At 39.5% G+C, this 22,124-nt stretch overlaps 1 protein-coding gene across 4 annotated transcripts in view; it reads right to left on the bottom strand.

The window, feature by feature from the left end:
• Positions 1-1,455: 1,455 nt before the first annotated feature.
• The window catches only part of C10H12orf4 (chromosome 10 C12orf4 homolog), a 38,097-nt gene continuing 17,428 nt past the window's right edge, over positions 1,456-22,124 (bottom strand). For 3 of the 4 annotated variants that reach the window (XM_032646772.1, XM_032646773.1, XM_032646775.1), the window contains 5 exons: positions 18,271-18,345; positions 13,924-14,126; positions 3,384-3,441; positions 2,616-2,683; positions 1,456-2,011 (listed from right to left, as the gene is read on the bottom strand). In XM_032646772.1, coding sequence (XP_032502663.1) covers positions 1,919-2,011; positions 2,616-2,683; positions 3,384-3,441; positions 13,924-14,126; positions 18,271-18,345 — 497 coding nt within the window. In that variant the 3' untranslated portion in view covers positions 1,456-1,918. Of the gene's footprint in view, positions 2,012-2,615; positions 2,684-3,383; positions 3,442-5,736; positions 6,600-13,923; positions 14,127-18,270; positions 18,346-22,124 lie in introns of those variants that run through there. The other variant, XM_032646774.1, reaches the window with a different exon arrangement.

Here is a 22,124-nt window from a genome sequence, read left to right as displayed (position 1 = left end):
GCAAACAAATCAATGGACAAAGGATTAATCTCCAAAAAATATAAACAGCGCATGCAGCTCAATATTAAGGAAATAAACAACCCAATCCAAAAATGGGCAGAAGACCTAAATAGACATTTCTCCAAAGAAGACTTACAGATGGACAAGAATCACATGAACAGCTGCTCAACATCACTCATTATTAGAGAAATGTAAATCAAAACTATAATGAGGTATCATCTCACACTAGTTAGAATGGGCATCATCAAAAATTCTACAAACAACAAGTGCTGGAGAGGGTGTGGAGAAAAGGGAACCCTCTTGCACTGTTGGTGGGAATAATGTAAATTGATACAGCCACTATGGAGAACAGAATGGAGGTTCCTTAAAACACTGAAAATAGAATTACCATATGATCCAGCAATCCCATTACTGGCATTACTGGGCATATACCCAGAGAAAACCATAATTCAAAAAGACACATGCACCCCAATGTTCATTGCAGCATTATTTACAACAGCCAGGTCATGGAAGCAACCTAAATGCCCATCGACAGACAAATGGATAAAGAAGTTGTGGTGCATATATACAATGGAATATTATGCAGCCATAAAAAAGAACGAAATTGAGTCATTTGTTGAGACGTGGATGGATCTAGAGACTGTCATACAGAGTGAAGTCAGGAAGAGAAAAACAAATATCGTATATTAACGCATGTAAGTGGAACCTAAAAAAATGATACATATGAACCGGTTTGCAAGGCAGATTTTGAGACACAGATGTAGAGAACAAACGTATGGACACCAAGGTGGGAAAGCAGCGGGGGGGTGGGGATGGTGGTGTGCTGAATTGGGCGATTGGGATTGACATGTATACACTGATGTGTATAAAACTGATGACTAATAAGAACCTGCAGTATAAAAAGCAAACAAACAAATAAAACAACTAATACTAAACTTTCTTTGGGTTATTTGCATGGAAATATGTTAATATAAATGTTTCAGACATTACATGAAATTTCTAAAAATCTTATATGTTCTGGTATAATGTTGTAAGTCATAATTCTAGTTATTACTTTAAAATGTATATCTCAAATAACTAAATTTCCTTGTCAAATGCATTATAATGAACTTTCATCAAATCTTTAACTGTGGTCATTTTAAAGTCTTTTGTCATTTACAGTTCTGGGTGTACTCTGACGCTTTCGCAAAAATGTTCCTATAAAAGGGTTTTACCTTCAAGGAATTCATGGAAAAGACTCTGATAAGTACAGGTTTCTGGTAACTGACTCTACTGCTGAACTGAATGAATAAGCATTTTCAGAACTCTAATGGAAAACTGATGAACTCATAAAAGTGCTAACAAAAGATCGAGATGAAAAAAAAATCAATTACATGGGACTAGTGAACTGATGGGGATGATTATAATTTTTGTGACCTTCTGTTTGAAGAAAGAAAAAAACAATCCCACAAGGACTCAGAGGCAAAAAATATACAAATCAATTTTCTCTGCAGAGTAAAGGAGCTGTTACAGTGGAGGATTCCTGGGCTGAATGTCAACATTATGACATAGTGTGAGTGTGTTTCGTGTTTGGTAATTGCAGTCATTGTTGCTTTTGTTGTGGTCACCCATTTACAATGCTTGGTGTCAGTTTATCTCTTGTAGAAATAAAATACAGTGTGTGTGTGTGTGTGTGTGTGTGTGGTGTGTGTGTGTGTGTGTGAAAAAAGAAAAGAATAACTGTATAAGTAAGGGACTGAGTACTAGTCTGTACGGCATGTGGATTTTGGAATGTTTAACAGATGTTTATCATGATTTGATTCGTGGCTTGGGTGGCAAGTCCTCTTTCTGGGCATCTTTTGCTTGACAGAATCCCAGCACATCTCAAGTTCCTGGATAGTTTACGCATCCTCTTCTGCTAGATACCAATCTAGGGGGTTTAGTGCTTGGATGTCAGGGTGAGTGTTGACGATACTCGGAAGATCTGGGGAAGCATGTTACTAAGCTGGTAAAACATTTCTTCAGAAATGCTCTGTTAAGAGGTAAGAAAAAAAACAGTTTGCACTTGTTAAGTCATCACTGATTTAAAAAAATGTTTAAGTATTTTAAAACATGGAAGTAATGGCAGTAGTTCTAGACATGGAGTGTAATATGTGAACACTATCCTTCAGAGCTGATTTAACCGCACAGCTGTGGGCAGGGCTGTTTCTCTGGATCCAGCCTCTGCGAACCTACGCTATTTCTGTCAAATAATAAGTCTGATTACCAGAAAAACCCCTAGATAACTGTAGTGCATTCAGTGATAAGTTTTGCTAAATTTTACATAGAACACGGAATCATCCTCTGCTCATGTCCTTCTTTATGAATCGATATAACATAAATGTGGGGCGGGGGAGGAAAGATGAGTTAAGCTCAGCTTTGGGGTTTAATCAAAGATCCCCTGAGTGGCAGATACTAACATCTTTGACAGTAAACTAAGTGCCTTGATGGCATGCAAACACTTCTCCCCTTAAAACACAGAAAGCTGCTAGCATTTTCTTATGCTATTTTGAGTTTACGGCAGTGTGCCTAGCTACGTCTGCGAGGAATATCACAACAGAGACTGAACTGGGGTGAGAGCTATCCAGATAACACACCTGTGGTACCAGAAATTGCACTGTCCTAGAAATTCCTCCGTCCCATGAAGCCATTTCCATCATGAAACCTAAAATAGAACAACAGACTTTGCTGAATTATTAGTTCTGGTCTTCAAACCTACCAGTCCTTTATTGAAAAAAAACTGAATTTTCATCGTGGAGCTGCACGTCTTGACTTTTTAGGTAGCTACTTGCCTGTAGGAAAGGTTAAGCCTGAAGGCCAGATAAACTTCTGCAATCCTTATTTCTCCAGGCCAGAGAGGTTTCACATAGTTCCGTCAAATACTTGTAATGATCATTTCTTAAGTCCTATTTTGCCTCCACACAATGAAGCCAAAACAGGTTATTAAAGATTAATTAAACACGTGGTTCTATTTTCTTTTCAAGAAAATAAAAGGTAACAGAGAGTAAGCTCCATCAATGTCCAAATATTCTCACATTTCAAGAGGTCTGGAGGGAGTTCCCTGGTGGCCTAGTGGTTAGGATTACAGGCTTTCACTCCTGTGACCCGGGTTCAATCCCTGGTCAGGGAACTGAGATCCTGCAGGCCGTGTGACACGGCCCAAAAAAAGAGGGCTGGAGATTTTATTTTTTGATTGGAAAAAGGTAGATAAAAAAGCCGCTATGAAATATGTGCTTGTTAAACCATTTAACTGAGGCACCAGATGACGGGTAACTGCTACAATTCTTTCTCCTGGTTTGCTCTACTTTCAATATTTTCAAGGAACAAATATAGGTCGTTGTTGTTAAATATAAGGTTGTGTTTACCTTTGACACACTTAAACACAAGTTCTGCTCTCCTTAAGCACCAGGGTATAGTCATTTCCTAAAAACAGAAACAAAACAAATCATGTTTTTAACTGAACTTCGTAAAAAAGAAAAAAATATATATATGGTCAGATCTTAATTTATCTATAATGTTGACCATCCACTTACAGGCAACCATTAGCTAATTTCAGCTAGATTTCCTCTGGTTTTTAGGCATGTAACCTGTTCCAGCTGTTAGACTATACTTGTGGAATGCAAACTAACTGAATTAGCCTAGTCAGTATAATTTTAAAAATGAACATTCCCTTAAAACTTTCTACATAATTAACTCTAAAGACAAATATATGTGACATAGGAACTCCACCTACTTCTCTCAGTATGTTAGCATGAATAATTCTATTAAATTGTACAATATTTGAATAAGCAATGCATCAAAATGTTTTCCTTGGGGCTTCCCTGGTGGCGCATTGGTTAAGAATCTGCTTGCCAATGCAGGGGACACGGATTCTATCCGTGGTCTGGGGAGATCCAACATGCCACAGAGCAACTAAGCCCGTGTGCCGCAACTACTGAGACTGTGCTCTTGAGCCACAACTACTGAGCCCGCGAGTCACAACTACTGAAGCCCACGCGCCTAGAGCCCGTGCTCCGCAACGAGAAGCCACCTCAGTGAGAAGCCCTCGTACCGCAACGAAGAGCAGCCTCCGCTCGCCGCGACTAGAGAAAGCCCGCACGCAGCAATGAAGACCCAATGCAGCCAAAAATAAATAAATAAATTTAAATTAAAAAAAAATGTTTTCTGTGTATAACATGTTATTACAAAGTACCAGAAACAAACAAACGCCCTATCCCAGCCACCTAACAAACGAATGAGCTCTTTTTTGGACGCTCCTTCCTAACCCTTGACCACGTGAGCACATGCCTGCCGTGAACCAACCAACCCACACATTTATACTTTTCTGTGGTCGTGATCAGCGATTGTGCCATTTTAAATTCTACTTCTTTTCACTATTATCGAATTACTTTCCCATGCTGCAAGTCTTTGTAACTGTCACAATACAATATGTTTATTAATTCATTATGGTGATCCTTCAGGATCTTTTTTACACTCTTGAAAATCACTGAGGACTGCACTGAGCTTTTGTCTACGTGGATTATGTCTCCTGATATTTATTGCATTAGAAATTAAAACTGAGAAAATTTTAATTTCATTTAAAAACGATAAACCCACCATACGTTAATGTAACGTATTTTTTAAAAATGTAAAGTTACTATATTTTCCAAAACAAAAAAAATCTGAGTGGGAAGAAGGGCAATGCCTTACATATCTACAAATCTCATTAATGCCTGGCCTCACGGAAGGCATCTGGACTCTCACTTCTGCCTCTGCATCAATCTGCTGTGTGATCATACAGCCTCGGGAAGAACTCAGTGACGCTCATGCAAGAATGAGAATGCAGAAGGCACAGAGTGTCTTAGTATTATCATGAAAGTATTTTTAGTCTTGCTGACCCCCAGAAAGGGCTAGCATCCTGGGGGTATCTTCAGAACACAATTTAAAAACTGCTGTTTTATTGAGTTAATGCATCATAATTTATTTAAAATGGCCTCTTATAACTCAATTTCCCCTTTTTGTTAATAACACTGCAGTGGACATATTTATGTATATGACGCATGTGTGTATCTACATCTATAGATGTCTTGTTTTTTGAATAATTTCCTGGGATACTTACTCCTATAGATTAGTGAAATAAAATTCAAGTTTTTCCCTAAAAGGTAATATCAATTTACATTAGCCATCAGCAACGTATGCATCATCCAATTTCATCGTATTGTCCACCAGCATTTGGACACTTAAATATTATTTAAAAGATTATTTAACATACTTACTAATTTAATAGATCCAAAACAGTATCACCCTGATGGCTTTTAAAAAATAGGATTTATTTTTTGTAACAGTTTTAGGTTGACAGAAAAATTATGAAAATGGTACAGAGAATTGCCATACACTCCCACACTCAGTTTCCCCTGTTAACATCTTATATTAGTAGAGCACTAGAAGTGAGGCTGGCCACGCACCTATCAAGAATAAAGGGAACATACGACACAAATGAACTTATCTACAAAACAAAAACAGACTAACAGACATAGAGAACAGACTTGTGGTTGCCAAGGGGGAGTGGGTCGGGGGAAGGAAGGATTGGGAGTTTGGGATTAGCAGATGCAAACTATTACATACAGGATGGATAAACAACAAGGTCCTACTGTTTAGCACAGGGAACCATATTCAATATCCTGTGATAAGCCATAATGGGAAAGAATATGAAAAAAATGTAAATATGTATAACAGTCACTTTGCTATATAACAGAAATTAAACACAACACTGTAAATCAACTATACTTCAATAAAATTTTTTAAAAAGGAATAAAGAAACCAGACTACATCAAACAATGGCAGAAAAATCCTTTAGCAATTCTAATCTACTTTGGGTTTTCAGCGATATGTACCCCTAAAGCAATAGCAGACTACAACAACTGAATTTTTTTCTACATTGTAAAATCACAATTGTGAAGTTATAGGAATTCGGGTGATGACACTTCGGTGAAATAACCAACACACACACAGACACAGAAACAGAAAGTCCTATTTTTAACAACTGACAGGAGAAAATTATTAAGGAGAACCTAGAAGTTCATTTTGGAAATGTTTCCCCACCAAATAAGGGCTTTAGCCCGTATCATTTAAGGAGCCAGATGAATCAGAGGCTGTTAGAAAGAAGCAGCTAGAATCTGATCTTGCAAGTACCCCATGTACTTTTATTGAACTTAATCATAACTGTCAAATTGCCATGATGTCACTAAAGGATTTCTACTTGCAGTCAGTTAAAAATAAAACCCCAAATACATTTTAATTCTTTCTACTGGGTGCACTATTCTCTTTGTAAATGCAGTAGCATAAGCAAATTACTTAAAAACCAGGAAAAAACCTGAACTACTATTGACACCTTATTATTAACTCAAATCCACAGTGCTCGCAGATCTCCCCGGCTTTTACCCAATGGCGTTCTCTGTTCGAGGACCACGTCCAGGACACTTCACTCTACTGAGTCATTACGTCGCCCCAGGCTCCTCTTGCCCTGAGTTCCTCAGGCTTCCTCTGTCTTTGATGAGCCTGAGCTTTGAGGAGGGCTGGTCAGGTGTTTTGTAGGACGCCCCCTATTAGAATTTGATGTTTGCATCATGATTAGACAGGAGCCATGGATTTGGGCAGGAAGACTACAGAGGTGAAGTATCATTTTCATCACACCATATCAAGGGTAGATAATCAATGTGATTTACGACTAGTGATGTAAGCCTGGAACACCTGGCTGGGGTGGTGTTTTTAAGGTCCCCAGCCCTGACCTTCCCCTCTGACCTCTGTGGGAAGAAGTCACTAACTGTGGGCAGCCCACACTTAAGAGGTGGAGATTTTGTGCTCCCCTCCTCGAGGATGGAGTATCTACATAAGTTACTGGGAATTTTTCTGCATGGGAGGTTTGTTTCTTCTCCCCTATTCATTTATTTATTCGAGCATTTGTTTACATCAGTATGGACTCATGGATATTTACTTTATATTTTGGGTTATAATTACCTAACCTTCTCTCAGTCTTGCTCTAATTGGCTTCTCCGGCATTATTCACACTCTTCATGAAACGTGCCAGCCCCTCTCCTGGGCTGAGTGCCACTGAGCTATCCCAGGCCTTCACCCATCTCTGACGGTCTCTGTGATTTCAGGTCTAGTTATTGCTATCGCTTCCCATGTAGTTTCCTAGACCCCAGAATTTCCCCTTCGGACTGATTTGGCTGGTTTATCTGAAATACCTTTCTGATCACATCACACTCCTGTTTAGTAAGTTGCAATCGCTTCCTGCTGCCGCATGAATAACATCTAAGACTTTCTTTAGTATTTAAGGCTAATTACCTTAGGACCCAAACTATCTCAGCTTCTATGACTCTTAAATTAAAAAAGTGAGGCTTCACTCCAGCCTGCCTGTCCGCCTTTGCCTGAACGTGATCTGCAGTGCCTGTCACCCACTCCTCCCATTCTCCTCAAGCCATTTCTTCTGCCTAGAATGCCCTCCCCATTCTTCCCATCTGATGAAACCTGCTCTTCCCTCCCTAACCGTCTTCTCCTTCATGAAGTACTTCCCAGTTCCCCAGCTACAAATGGTGTCTCTGAACTCCCAGAGTACTTTGTTTTTGTTTTATCTCCATGATCACATTTTACTCCGCCTTTTTTTTTCCGGGGGGGGGGGCGGTGGTAGAGGAACAGGTAGGGAGATGGGATCTGTGTCTTCTTTATTAAGGTGAGTGCTCTCTAAGGGCAGGAACCACTTTTTATTTACCTTTATTACCTTTACGATGATGCCTCCTGCAACACTGAGCACACAGATGCTCAGGCATACAGGTTGAGTGAGTGAACCATTTATTATCCATGGAATTTTAAAAAGAAAGTGACTTCCTCTGTAGCTAGAATTAGGCTTTGAGAGGAAACTACTTTGTTTTCTTTTTCTTTTTGGCTGTGCCTCGCGGCATGCGGGATCTTACTTCCCCGACCAGGGATCAAACCCGGGCCCTCAGCAGGAAAGTGCAGAGTCCTAACCACTGAACTGCGGGGAATTCCCAGGAAACTACTTTTTTGTGTCCAAGATACTTTTAAGATTGATAAATAAAAGGGGTCTAGTTGCCAAAAGGGCTAAAAAGTAAAGAATCCTCTTTTCCAAGACTCTGGACGCTTATAAAAATGACTAGTAGAATTGCCTGATATTTAAATTAAGTTTATAATACGTCTTAGCTTCAAAGCTCAGGAAGAATATTTCCTTGTAACTGACAAGGCTGTTATAAGAGAGCCACGGTGCCTTACGGGAGTACACATATGCATGGAGTGACAAGTTTTTGTCTTTTGTCTTATTTCTGCCTAGTTTAAAAAAATGTACAGAGGGAGCAAGGTGACTAAGAAATACCTACCTGCGGCTAAGAGGAAATGCTGATAGCTCTGAAAACTACAATAATAATGTCTTACATTTACATAGAACTTTACAATATATACACAATTTGTATCTCACAAGAAACAACTTTTATAAACTAAAAAGGACACTGAGAAAGGTAGAGTGAACCACTCAAGGTCATGTGACAGTCTGAGACCTGCATTTTTTCATTTTCTTAACAGTATCTTTTGATGAGAAAGGTTTTAAATTTTAATGAAGCACAATTTATTAAGCTTTTCTTTTATGGTTTATTTTTTTTGGTGTCTTAACAAATCTCTGCTTAATCTGATACCAGGATTTCTTTTGTGTTTTCCTCTAGAGGTTTTATACTATTAGCTTTTTTGGCTTAGGTCTGTGATCCATTTTAAGTTAATTTTTATGTATGATTGTGAGGTAAAGCTCAAGGTTTGTTTTGTTGTTGTTGTTGTTTTCCTGTATAAATACCCAATTTTTCCAACACCACTGGTTGGAAACATTACACTTTCTCACACTGAACTGCCTTGGTATCTCTGCTGTAAATCAAATGACCATATATGCACGGATTTATTTCTGGATTCTTTATTCTGTTCCTTTGATCCACAGTCTATTCTTTTGCCAATGTCACACTGCACTGGTTATTGTAGCTTGCTAAGCTTGCAAGCCTAGAAATCAATTGCTGTAAGTTCCCCAACTTTGTTCTTTTTCAAAATTGTTTTGACTGTTTTAGGTCCTGTGTATTTCATCTAAATTTTAGAATTAGCTTTATCTCCAAAATCACCTTATAAGGATTTTGACTGGGATTTAAATCTACAGATCAGCTTGAAGAGAACAGATAACAGTACTGAGTCTTCCAACCAATGAACATAGTATATCTATTTATTTAGGTCTTTTAAATGTCTTTCAGTAACTAAAAACTCAATTTTGTAGTTGCTAGGTCGTTTTTCACAGCATCTTTTTACTTGAAGACATTTTAAGCTTGTCTTCAAGCTCTTTAAACACAGTAATCAACTATTTTATGGTCCGTGTCTCACAATTCCAGTGCCTCAAAAGTCTTTGTGCATCTGTTTTTAGGTTTCGTTGTTTCTGCTGGTTTTCATTAGTGGTGTTTTATTTACTTACGCTTCACTTGCATTAAACATTTTATTGAAGGATCGTATGTAGGAATAAATGCTAAAGTATAACTGAGTATTTGCATCACTTTAAAATGCTACTCTAAAACATAACATTTTTTCGAAATACCACGGAAATAATCAGAATCAAGGAATTATTACTATTCATACTATTATAATAAAGCACTTGTTTTTACGTATAAAAAGGCATTATCTGACAGTAGCTTGTCTTATCTGTAATTTATTGTCATCTACGATTAGCCTCTGAAACATCTCAGGCTAAGGCCAAGGCTAAGCGCTACTTACATGAGGACAGTCATCGTGTAGTGTGAGCACAGAGCTTCCGAAGGGCCAGCCTTCAACATCGACATACAGAATACATATGACCCCACTGTAGTAAAGGCAGGATCATGATGGAAATGACGAAAGACTGAAGCACAAGTTAGAACAGGGATAGTTCTAGTGGTTTGACCAAAAGTAGATGAAAACATCAAGTCCTTTCACTGCCCCACTTCTCCAAAGATCAGCCCCTTTTATCCCTCAATAGCTTGCTTTCTTGCTTTTGGTATGTGTGGTTAATAGCGTGGTCTAGAGCAAATATCTATGAGCCAAATTAATACGGACTCTTCAGAATGATGTGAATTAACGCAAAGTTTCATCAGTGCTATATAGAGAACACACCAAAATACCAGCTCCGGGCAGGATCCCAGGATATCTTCGAAGCGACAGACAATTTAATTTTCACATGATATGAACACTCACATTCTGTTTACCTTCGCTTAGCGCTACTTAGCAGCAGGTGGATCAGAAAGGAAACTAGAAAGCTGCAGGCACCTGCACAAATGCACACCCAGGTGGTTTTTTAAAACCCCCATTTGCCCACACAGGGGCTCCATCCCAAGCACCCCTGTCATTTATTCTCTGATCGAAAGCAGTGCCTAAAAAGAATGGCTTTGAGGACTCTAAACCGCAAGCTTTAGAAGTCAACAAGGTCACAAGAAGACATGATTTACTGGGTGTCATCGTGGGATGTGGCCTGTAGTCCTGTAAGGAGCGCTCTTCTGGAAGTAACCCTTAGTATATATTATACGGTAGGCGGCGTCTACCACACAGTGGGTCAGGTAAGCACAGAACGCTTTTGATCATGAGTTCTAACTAACAGCCAAGTGACGAAATCTTAGCGTCACATCTGTGAGAGTACATGTGAAAGAAATCCATTGAAGAAGCTGAACGGATCACGTGAAACACTTCAGACTTTGGAAATGAGGCAGGAAACTGGGCCCGGTGGCTATACTTTAGATGATAAGTGGGCACGGCACACACAGAGTAAATTCTAAACCTGTGAAATTGAAATGAGGATGCCAGTTCTAATTACCACCGCAGACAATATCTTGTATCTAAAGCTAGTGGCTGCACTTTGACTACCCAACCTGAATCTTCCAATTAGAGTAAGGCTGAACTGCAGAGGTGATTAACTGGTATATACTTTTAGGTCTTCACGGTGTGTCTTAGACGGTAGATATAAGAATTATTTCCTGGGTTTATGCACCCCTGAGGGAAATTGCAAGACTATCCTTTATCTCAAGCTTGTGCCTCAGAGGTTCCTGAACACTCATGTCAATCGGTCTCGTAAGCATCGTCAGAAGGTGAGCAACGGCAGTCTGGCTTTCTCATTTTTTACATTCAACAGTCGCTTTGGGAAACTATTTGACTGGATCTACCAAAGCTAAACGGGTGCCTGGCCTACCGTCTACCAATTCCACCCCTAAGTATGTGTCCAACAGAAATGCCCAAACATATGTTCTAGAATGCTCACAGCAACATTCGTCGCAATAATCAAAACCTGGAGACCACCCGAATGTCCACAAATAGGAGAATGACTAAACAGCTGTGGTCCAGTCATGCAATGGAACGCTGCGTAACGCTGTGAATGAGCGACCTACAGCCTCCAACAGTGCTATGGATGAATTTCACACACACACACTGAGTGAAAGAAGCCAGACACGGGAGTGCGTACAACAGGACTCCACCCACGGAAATTACAAAAACACACCTAACTAAAACAGTGGGTACCCTTGTGGAGGGACGGAATGTGGGTTAAGCGATGGGAAGGGAGCACAGGGCGATGCTGGGGTGCTTGCTGGTGACGTTCTGTTTCATCATCTGGGCGTTGGTGATGTTGGTGTTCAGTTGGCGAAAATGTGAGCTGTATATTTATGTGTGCTTTTCTTCATGGGTATTACATGCTAATAAAAGGTTAAGAACAACATCTGCATCAACCACAACAATTAGAACAACTAAAACCCTTCAGTCCCAAGTGATTCAACAAGTTAACAGCACAGACAAAAGGAAAGGTCAGGAACTCAGGATTCGTGACCTGCAGGTTCACTCCCCGTCTATCAGGTTAGACTGAACTCCAGGATGACAGTGTCTTCAGATCACAAAGATCTACAGAGATAAAACTGGTAAGAGCAGGACGCCTTCCTTCCTGCCGCTAGGTTATTTTTTTCCTTTGCTGTTTTTTTTAAACTGCCGATTCATTTCTACAGCTGCGTTTACCGACGCTGGGACATGGACTGTTTCCGACACCGTCATCATTACCTTGCACACGCTGCGGTATGGTAACTGAGAGGCTGGCAAGTCTGTTACAGGAAGAAAACAAGAGCCGAAACGCTTTGGGATCCTTGCACGAAAGCTAAGACAAATACTGCCTCTATATCCTGTTCAGTGTTGTCTGAGTTTGTAGGATAAACTTCTTGACCTGAATGGATGTTTAAATACGACCAATGGGAGGATCGTGGCTCAATATACTTTCATGAATTAAAATGGACACTCTGGAAACAGACTTAATGTTCTGCAGCTGGCTGTCCCAATTTAAAACATGTAACCTTTGTGACACTGCGGGAGAGGGCACACTATAGTATCAGATGTCTGGAAGTAAATCCGAACTTAGTGACTTTTGGAAACACTGTCTTTGAGGTTGTTTCCCACCTACATACAACCATTTTTATAAACTGGTTAACCAGGAGTCCAGCTGCAGGAATGTTCGGATGTTTCCGTGTGGCTGGAATTCATCACAAACTTTCTTTGTCACTCCCCAAAGACTCTTTTTTAGATGGACTAGTTAGTGATGCTAACAATGGCTAAAAATTCCTGATGGGACTAAGACTTTATAAAGCTACAGTGGGAAAAATAAAACAAAACAAAACATGTTGGTCAATCTCTCCTAATGCCGTATTAGGTATGACTGAGGCTGAGAAATTAAAAAGTTTGATGCAGCTTGCATCTGATTGAGCCAGAATTCTTGTAATCAAAACGATAGTGTGTCTGGTAAAAATACAAATGAATTGTAAGTGGGAAACCATTTAAAATCATCCTGTCTTATATGGAATTGATTTTTGTGTGTGTGTTTATATAGAGTATTGCATTTAAAATGAGGTGTCCTATAATGTGATGAGTCTAACTGGGGACTGAGTCACTCTAAAAAGTACAGTATCAGATCTTTTACCCTGCACTTTACGATACAGTATTTATACACATCTATTATTTTGGTAAACAACTTTTAATAATCGATGATCAAACTTCCTTCCTTTCACAAGCTGTACTTGCCAGTTAGCCATTTTGCTTTTTAAAAAAAGTGCCACTCAAAACAAGCAGGCACCATGTTGCTGACATGGGTCCTTCACCACTTTGGCCACTGGCTCTCCCAGAAGGACTTGCCTGCACCCGTTTGTTTTGAGGCTTGCTTTGCTCCTCCAGACTATCTGAAGTTTGAATTTTTAGTCTCTGTATTATTTCTACAACTTATCCCTTCTAACTGGTTTTTATGTAGGTAAGGGACGAAAGCAGGAGAGAAAGCAAACAGCCATGGAAAGAGATTTTTAAATTAAAAATGTAAAATAAAGTTCAGTACATCATAAAATGAATGAATGATTATGCCACCTTTTGGTCGCAGAAGCCAGTACTTGTATTATACTAAGAGCATCCTTGAGACAATGTCAAAATGAGGCTGGCTTCTTCCCATCATCTAGCTTCTCTTTCTATTGCCTATTAATGCCTACTAATTTTAATGTTAGCCGAAGCCAAATACAAATGTGGAGGTAAATCTAAAGCTACTTAAGACAAAAACAGACGAGGAGGGGGAGGATGAGGGGCACATGCCTTATCCAAAGCTAAAAACAAGTCTGGCTTTCTAGTTTACCTACTATAGGATAATGCTAGAATTCTTTTGAATGTATTTGGTTAAGGATTATTCACTGTTTATGTTATATGTCACTCAATTCTATTGATGACATATAGAAGATGCAGATAGGAGATGCAAAGCCTCATTAGTTAAACAGAGCTTTTAAAATGTAAAGTGGATTATTATTATTATACAATATTTTAACATTTTCAGAAAACGTTGGTATTCTTCTGTCTGCTTACCTCTGACATATCATGCACCAGCAGGAGAGGAATACTTATGGTTGTGATGTCATGGGTGCAGCAAACCTTGAGTATGTTTCGGAGACCCATAATGGCAGGGTCCCGAGCAGTGATGTTTCCTGATTTCACGTTGTCGTCCACACAGAGATGGAAAGCAACATGTATTTCTGAGAGATTAGAATGCCGAGTAATGTAAAATTCTCCTGTGAACAGCAGATACAACCATGACTTTCAAATGCATAAGTCTTACTCATCAGTGGGCTTCGTAAACAACTGTAGTGGCAGCCAATGAGCTGAAGCAGCAGAGGTATTATCAGGAACCTGTGTTGGACTCAGGAAGCAAATATAATTAGTGCTCCTTCATTCTTGGAAAGAAGGGTGATGAAAAAAGAGGCCAAATTTACCTTAGGTTCCTAAATTGGTATGAAGAGACCACCAAGCTTATTTACTCGTAAATAGGTCAAATGAGTACTCATCATCGCTATTTTGATGTAAATGCTCAAAACGTCGTACTTAACTCAAACTTAACATGTAAAAACAGGCTACTTGATGACCTGTCTTCCCTGCACCCTGAACCTGCTTCTCTCCATCTCGGTTTATGGGTCCAGTCCCCCTCCCGTTAGCTGCACAGGACAGAAACCAGGAGTTGCCCTTAATTACTTTCTTTCTCTCACTGCCTCTTCCCCAGTCCAATTCACCACCAGCTATTTTCAGTGTATCTGCAACATATACCTCAAATATCTCAAATCTGAGCATTCCATTTTTATTGCCATCACCCTAGTTCATGCTACCATCATTTCACTTAGGTTTCTGTAATAGCCTCTTAATTAACCTCTGTTCCTATTCTTGCCCACCTACAAACCACATCCACATTTGCAGTTAAAACGATTTAAGTATAAATCAGATTATATCACTCTCCCATTTAACATGACTCACACGACACTCAGGAAAAAATCCAAACTCCGTCCTCTTGTCTCACCCTCTGCTCCTGCCTCAGCCACACAGACTCTCCTTAAGGTCTTCAGACACACAGGGCTTGTTCCCGATCCAGGGCTGCTCCCCGAGAGAAGCTTTCCCCCAAGATTCTTGTCGACTGACTGCTTTTCGCCAAGCACACCTCAGAGTGAAGGTCACCTCCTCCCAGAGGTCTTCCTTGACTGACCCATCTGACTGATATAGGATTCCCTCACGCCTCACTTATTCTCTTTCACATTGTTCTATGTTCTTCTCAGCACTGAAATTCTTCTGTTATTTGTTTATGAGGTTATTTTAAAGGGACCACTGTTTACACGCCGTGACTGTAGGGATTTTTTTCTCTCTTGTTTAATGTTCTATCTCTGGCACGTGGAACAACAGGGCCTGGTTACATAGAAGGTACTCAGTAAACATCTGTTCACTGAATGGGAAACAAATGTGCTGGACTGAATGCTGGCGCAGTGTTTATCAAACCTTAGCATCCAGGTTTTCTACAATCACTCTATTTTCTATGTAGCCATGCTAGCCATTGGCTTTTATATTCTGCAGTTTCTGTCAATATAAATAAATAAAATATATTAAAAATATGTGGTTTTTTTTGCGGTACGTGGGCCTCTCACCGTTGTGGCCTCTCCCGTTGCGGAGCACAGGCTCCGGACGTGCAGGCTCAGCGGCCATGGCTCATGGGCCCAGCCACTCCGGGGCATGTGGGATCTTCCCGGACTGGGGCACAAACCCATTTCCCCTGCATCGGCAGGCGGACTCTCGACCACCACGCCACCAGGTAAGCCCTAAAAAACATGTTTTTATAAACACACCTGACTCACTGGAAAATCTGTTATGTCCTTCTAGGAAAACTCTGCTCTTCTAAGAACTATTCTTCTATCACTAACCGATGTCCTCACAAATTCTGCTCATCCTGGCTTCAAAGTCCTTATCTTAGGATTTTACTTATATTTATTTATAAACATATAGTATTTTTGAAGTATTGAATATACTTTGGCACAATGTTTAACCATTTCCAATTACTAGTGTACATAAGCTGTGCCCATGGATGCCACTGAAAGGCCCCAGGCAAAGGTCTTTTTTTATTAACTTATACAATAAAAGAACTAGATAAGCAGTAAAGGAGAAAGGCCAGGGACTTCCCTGGTGGCGCAGTGGTTAAGAATCCGCCTGCCAATGCAGGGGACACGGGTTCGAGCCCTGGTCCGGGAAGATCCCACATGCCCCAGAGCAACTAAGCCCGTGTGCCACAACTACTGAGCCTGCGCTCTAGAGCCCGCGAGCCACAACTACTGAGCCCTCTTGCCACAACTACCGAAGCCCACGCACCTAGAGCCCATGCTCTGCAACAAGAGAAGCCAAGGCAATGAGAAGCCCGCACACTGCAACGAAGGGTAGCCCCCGCTCGCCACAACTAGAGAAAGCCCGTGCGCAGCAACGAAGACCCAATGCAGCCAAAAATAAAATAAATTAATTAAAAAAAAAAAAGAGAAAGGCCAGTGACAGATCTAAACAAACCAGACAAAGGAAAAGTAAAAAAAAAATTGTCCGGCGAGGAGTAGTATAGCAATTTCCCTGGCAGGCAATAAAAGACGCAGATTGCTTTCCAGAGACCCAGTATACCCAATGAAGCGTGTCACCTCCTGAACTCCTCCTGATGGTTCACACGGTGGCACTCATAGCACTAAACATGGGCTACGGTCCAGGACTGAGGCTGAGGACTGAGTGGACAAGTCAGGTGCTCCTAACCCCCAAACTGGCACTGCTTCGTTTGACCTCAGATAACCTGTCCTGGGCCTCATTTTACCCGTTAGTAAGATGGGGGTCTCGGAGCTGGTAGTAGTAATCAAAATAACATAATATGATAGAAAAGGGACCAGACTGGGTGTTATAAAGATCTGGTCTCTAGCATTTATTGGTGGAATGATCTTGGGCAAATGAATACAACTTAACAGATCCTCTGTACTTCGTGAATTAAATGGGGAAAATAATGCCTGACTGCTCTCCTTAGAAAATCGTTTTGAGAATTAGATGATATAAACTACCAATACTTAGGTAATGATAAAGCAAACCCACTGGTTAAAAGATACATAAATCAAACTTTTTCTTTGCAACTTCAAAATCTAAAGGCACTTTGTGATTTGGATCTTTCTCACCTCCTGTACACCTCCTGGCCACGCAGCGTCCTTTACCCAAATGGAAATTCAGATGCTATCAGCATAGCTAACTGAATTGTCACTACTTCTTTGCTGATGAGGACTTCTGACATAGTCTTCTGATTTGCTGGTAATAATGAGATACTAACCTATAGGTTTTTCCAAAAAGGAGCATGAAGGAACAGAAATACAGCAGTAAAGAGTTAAGTTTTAAAAAAAGTCAGACGTCGGTACCTCCGGAACAGATAAGATTGGCACATTTTAAGAAAGCCACAAAATATAGATGATTTAAATTATGGATCTACAAAGAGAAATACAATAAATCCTGTCTCAATGAAGGTATTTTTAGATGGAGCGGAGGACAGTTTCCTGTTCCACAAAGTGGAGGAAACAGCATGTGGTGATGTAATCCACCACTAACATTATCCGCGAAGGTGGGCTATCTGAGGTGGGAGCATATTCGGAAGCTGATGGCCACAAGCGAACTGGCCGGGAGACAAAATGAGCACCAGGAATAAATGGAATGTGACGACCTATGTGCAGAAAATCCGGGGAAGGACATGTGAGCAGACAAACTTGGTTGTGTATGAACCTGCAACGTTTACCGTTTGGTTTAAAAGACTTTACACTTATAACGTCTACAAATAGGCCTTCCCTGTTATGCCCTGTCATACAAACACTACTGAGGATCATCAGAGTGCATTCAACCCGGAAGAGGATCAAGAGAGTGAATTTCCAGTTGATAAACAATATATCCCAGAATAATAAAGCAGGAGGATTTACGGGGCAATGGCAGTAAGAAAGATGCTAAATCAGATGACCCATGTTCTTTCCACATGTTCAACTGTTCACACCTCTACTTACTATTGTTTATTTCATAGGAGAAATCATTTTTTGGTTCATTTAAGAAACCAAGAAACAATGTATAAAAGAGGACATTTGAAATAGCAAATAATGATTAGACTTATGCAACTGCTTGAGGAATTTTTCTTGTTTGGATCCAGGAAAAGCCAGTGCTACTATAAGAATAAAGATTTAATTGCAGACCATTGTGACAGTGTGTTTACAGATGATAGATACAATGTTCTAAAGTGATACACTGACCAACAAAAATTTTATAAGGTACCCCATAAGCACTTATGTTTCAGATCTATGATTTCAATGTATGTGATTCTAAGAAAATTGCAGTTTAAAGTAAAATAACACTTACCAGGTAGAATGTTTAAATAGCTTCTATCCGCATTCTTAGTCTTATCATCACTTCCTCCATTTCTGTTTCCAGAATCTATTCATAAGGTAGTTATGCAACGGGAAAGAACACAATAACATATGAAAACACATTACTACTACTATTCCCCAAACAACCGCAACAACAGCAAAAATTTACTAAGGATCTCTAGGTGCCAGGTAGTCAGATACATGCTTTACGTGGATGGTCTCATTTAATTCTTACAAAACCCCTCTAACCACAACCCTATGAGGGACTCGTGTTCTCTTCACGTTATACACGAGAAGAGAGGATTAGATAGGTTAATTCACTTAACGGGGAAGGCACAGGTAAGTGGTGGAACCAGGTCTCGATCCCACATACTCAGATTCCAAAGCCTGTGGTCTTGACCACTTTAGACTTGCCGCTCCCCTATTTTTCATCTGGGAGGTTCAGGGCACTAAGCTAACTACACATAAAATGACTTCATTAGACAGTTGTGGGGTGGCCAGCTTTATTTTTAGAATCTGAGTCACTGCTGTTGATATAACTTGTTCAGGACGATCAGCTAATGGTTAGCAGCACCAGGAATCACCTGCTATTCAGCCCATTCCTGAAATTTGTTACTTCTTATCTAACACTGTCTACAATTTCTTTCAAACAGACAGGTGAGATTCTGTTTCAAATGGAAGGTTTTTTTTTCAGATATTCAATAGTTCTTCTTCCTTTTTAGAAGGCATGATATTACTTTGAGGGATAAACGTTGGTAAAATAAGATGTATCACATTTGATCATTCATTATTATGGCTGAACACAAATTATTTTATACATGTACATATATTTTTAATAGAAGATACATCTGAATTTTATAAGAATTCTATGAGAACTGAAAGCTGCAGGATGAATATTAGCATTCAAAGTAGCTATCTTTAAGAGGCTGTATATTTATTCAAATTAAATATAAAACTATATTGAAATGGCCTTCAACATCAGAAAATCACTTGAAAACAGTCAGAACTTCAAATGAGTAAACTGAAAATACCAAGGGAGCCTTATGGTTTCAAACAAGTTCTGAATGAAAGTAACCTAATACTTTTACTGTAACTGATTTACAACATTATACCTTGTAAATGCATATATTTTATAAATAGAGGGAGAGAGAGGCATAGAGAGAAGGCTCTGTGTTGCCAGAATCCACAGGTAATGCAACAGTCTGATTCTCATACAGACCCATGTAATCGACAGGCTTTGAATAAATGTCTGCTCACAGCGCAGAAAACAAAAACGATAAACGAAGACTCTCATTTTGTTCACGTGGAATATGAACAGACAGAATCCCTACTAAGTAAACAAGAAAGAACAGTTTCTAGTCCATCTCCCTTTCCGTGTTTCAGTGGTAATACCTTATAATACTAAGAAGATGGTTAAATTTTTTTAACGTATATAAAACATGTACAAAAAATGAAATTGCTTTTGGCTTATCATGAACCACAGAAATATAAAGATGCTGATATAATAGGCACAGTGAGAAAAACAATAGAATGTCTTAGAATAGACAGTACTTGCGTATCAGGATGTAAACGTGTAGAACAAACACGTGGGCATGCTCAGAAAAGGAAAAGATGGAGAAAGTATTTTCGCAAAACTCTCCTATAACAACACGCGGGTTCCTCTAAGAAAGTAGTCTTTTATAAACCTACTTGTTTCACTGACTCACTTAAACCACAAAATAGTTGCTTGAACAAGAACAAAATACTACCATGATGTACACACGTTGCCTTAACCGTACGTGGTTCAAAAACTTCCTCTCATAAACTTTGCGTCCTCCGCCTTCTCCCACACCTGTCATGATCTCAATCTTCATGCTTTTAGTTACTACTAAGAATAATAGTTGAATGTGTCTGATCACATCCTTGCTAGTCTGAATGAGATGGAGGAAGGAGATGGCAGAAGAATAAGAGGACAGACTGTAATTTTCTGAAAGGTCCTTCGTTGGGATACACTTCCACACTGATTTCCTAAGGCTCAGCCTGGCTCTGTTGTATGTGACAGACACTGCCACTACAAAGCCATGGTTACCCGGAGTGGAAATACAAACTGGTGGGGCCGCTACGGACAGCAGTTGCTGACACTACCAAAATTACAAATGTATGTGCCCTTTAGCTCAGGAATTTCTCTTTACAAATCTATTCCATAGATATGCTCAGTCACGCATGCCAATATATGTGTAAGGTTATTCATGCACTATTACTTATAAGAGCAAAGCTTGGGAACAGATAAAATGTCTATCAATAGGGAGCTGATCACTCACTAGTGGGATATCCTGCAGGGGAACACTATCCAGCAGCGAAAAGCTCCAAGGATGCTCTTTCTGTACAGACATGAAATGATGTCCAAGAAAAACTGTTCAGTGAAAAAAAGCAGAGGACAGAGAAGTGCGCAGAGAAAGTTGCCATTTGTGTGAAAAGGCAAAATACATAAATACACACACACACATAAACACGTCCAGAAGGTACATGTGACACAGCACTGGCTGCCTCCGGAGCAGGAAACTGGATGGCTGGTGGACAGAGATACAAAGACTTTTCACTGTGTGCTCTTTTGTACAGTTTGAATTGTGAATCTTCAGATTGCTTTACCTATTTTAGAAATGATTAAAATATAAACAAAATGCTTTTTTTTTTTACATCTACTGAATGAACACGAAAACTACCGTGACTGCTAATCACAGCTCTCTAGTTGAGCCTAGAGAGCTGCATTCTAGAATTCTAGCATCAAGAGAATGGGAGGAATTCCTCATGGGATAGAGAACAAAGACACCAAGCAAAGATACAGCAGTCTCTCTCTCTGTTTACTAAAAAATACAAAACATGTGAACCCAAAGTATATAAGGGTTTCGTTGAAACGCTGCAGTTGCAAAACAAACAAACAAGACAGACATCCAAAGTACCAGAAGTAGATTTAAAGGTCTGACCAGCAACTGTTTAAAGCCCTGCCGTATTTCATCTCCTGCGCAAGACATCAAGTTTCCATAAGAAATAATAAAACACTGAGTATGCACTCAAGCCAGATAGGAGCATGTATTCTAATTTTATGCCTGTGACATAATATGAAATGTCAGAAGAATAAGAAAAACACACCCTATGTATATTTTTAAATGAATACTACCCTTATATTTAGATCCTAACTAAACAGACTTATGGCACCAATATAATTTTTAAAAAGACTACTTTTTAAACTTTCATTTTTCAATTAAAGATAGCAGAACTACTCCATAATTTGAGTCAGAGCGTTTTCTTTTATGTCTTCCCTAAGGTCTCCTTATGCATAAATAGAAATCTTCTGAAGAAAAATGCCATGAACTTCCTCCATAGCTTTAAAATCATCTTCCAGTAAATTTCCTAGAAGGATGTTCAGATTGTGGATAAACATAGAAAAAGCAGGACATAATTCTAAATGTAGTAATTTTTTAAAAGAACAACCAAAACCAATTCTTGTAACTGACTTCGTGCTACCTAAGTGGATCAAAGATGGAACATACAAAAAGTGTGTATTTTGGGCTATTTACCCTATGATTTCAATGTCCTTTATAGTACTAATTATATCCATTTTAGAGATACAGAACTTGGATCAAAAGATCACCAACTTTCCACTGAGTGCCTACTTCAAGTATAACTATGGAATTGAATTTTAAAAACAGTTTTTCTAAGGATCTTGAACAAAATCACATAAACAAGGAAATTAAGAACAGAATTCAAGCTTCTAAAGACCCTGAGTTTTGTTCTTAATTTCTTTCTTGCATCTTCCCACTGATACAACTTTCTCTACTTCAGATGGCCCATATGCCAGGAGAGTGC

Source organism: Phocoena sinus, chromosome 10, assembly GCF_008692025.1.
Source record: "Phocoena sinus isolate mPhoSin1 chromosome 10, mPhoSin1.pri, whole genome shotgun sequence".
NCBI lineage: Eukaryota > Metazoa > Chordata > Mammalia > Artiodactyla > Phocoenidae > Phocoena > Phocoena sinus.
Note: the sequence above shows the minus strand (reverse complement) of the source record. Positions and strands in the feature narration are given on the sequence as shown.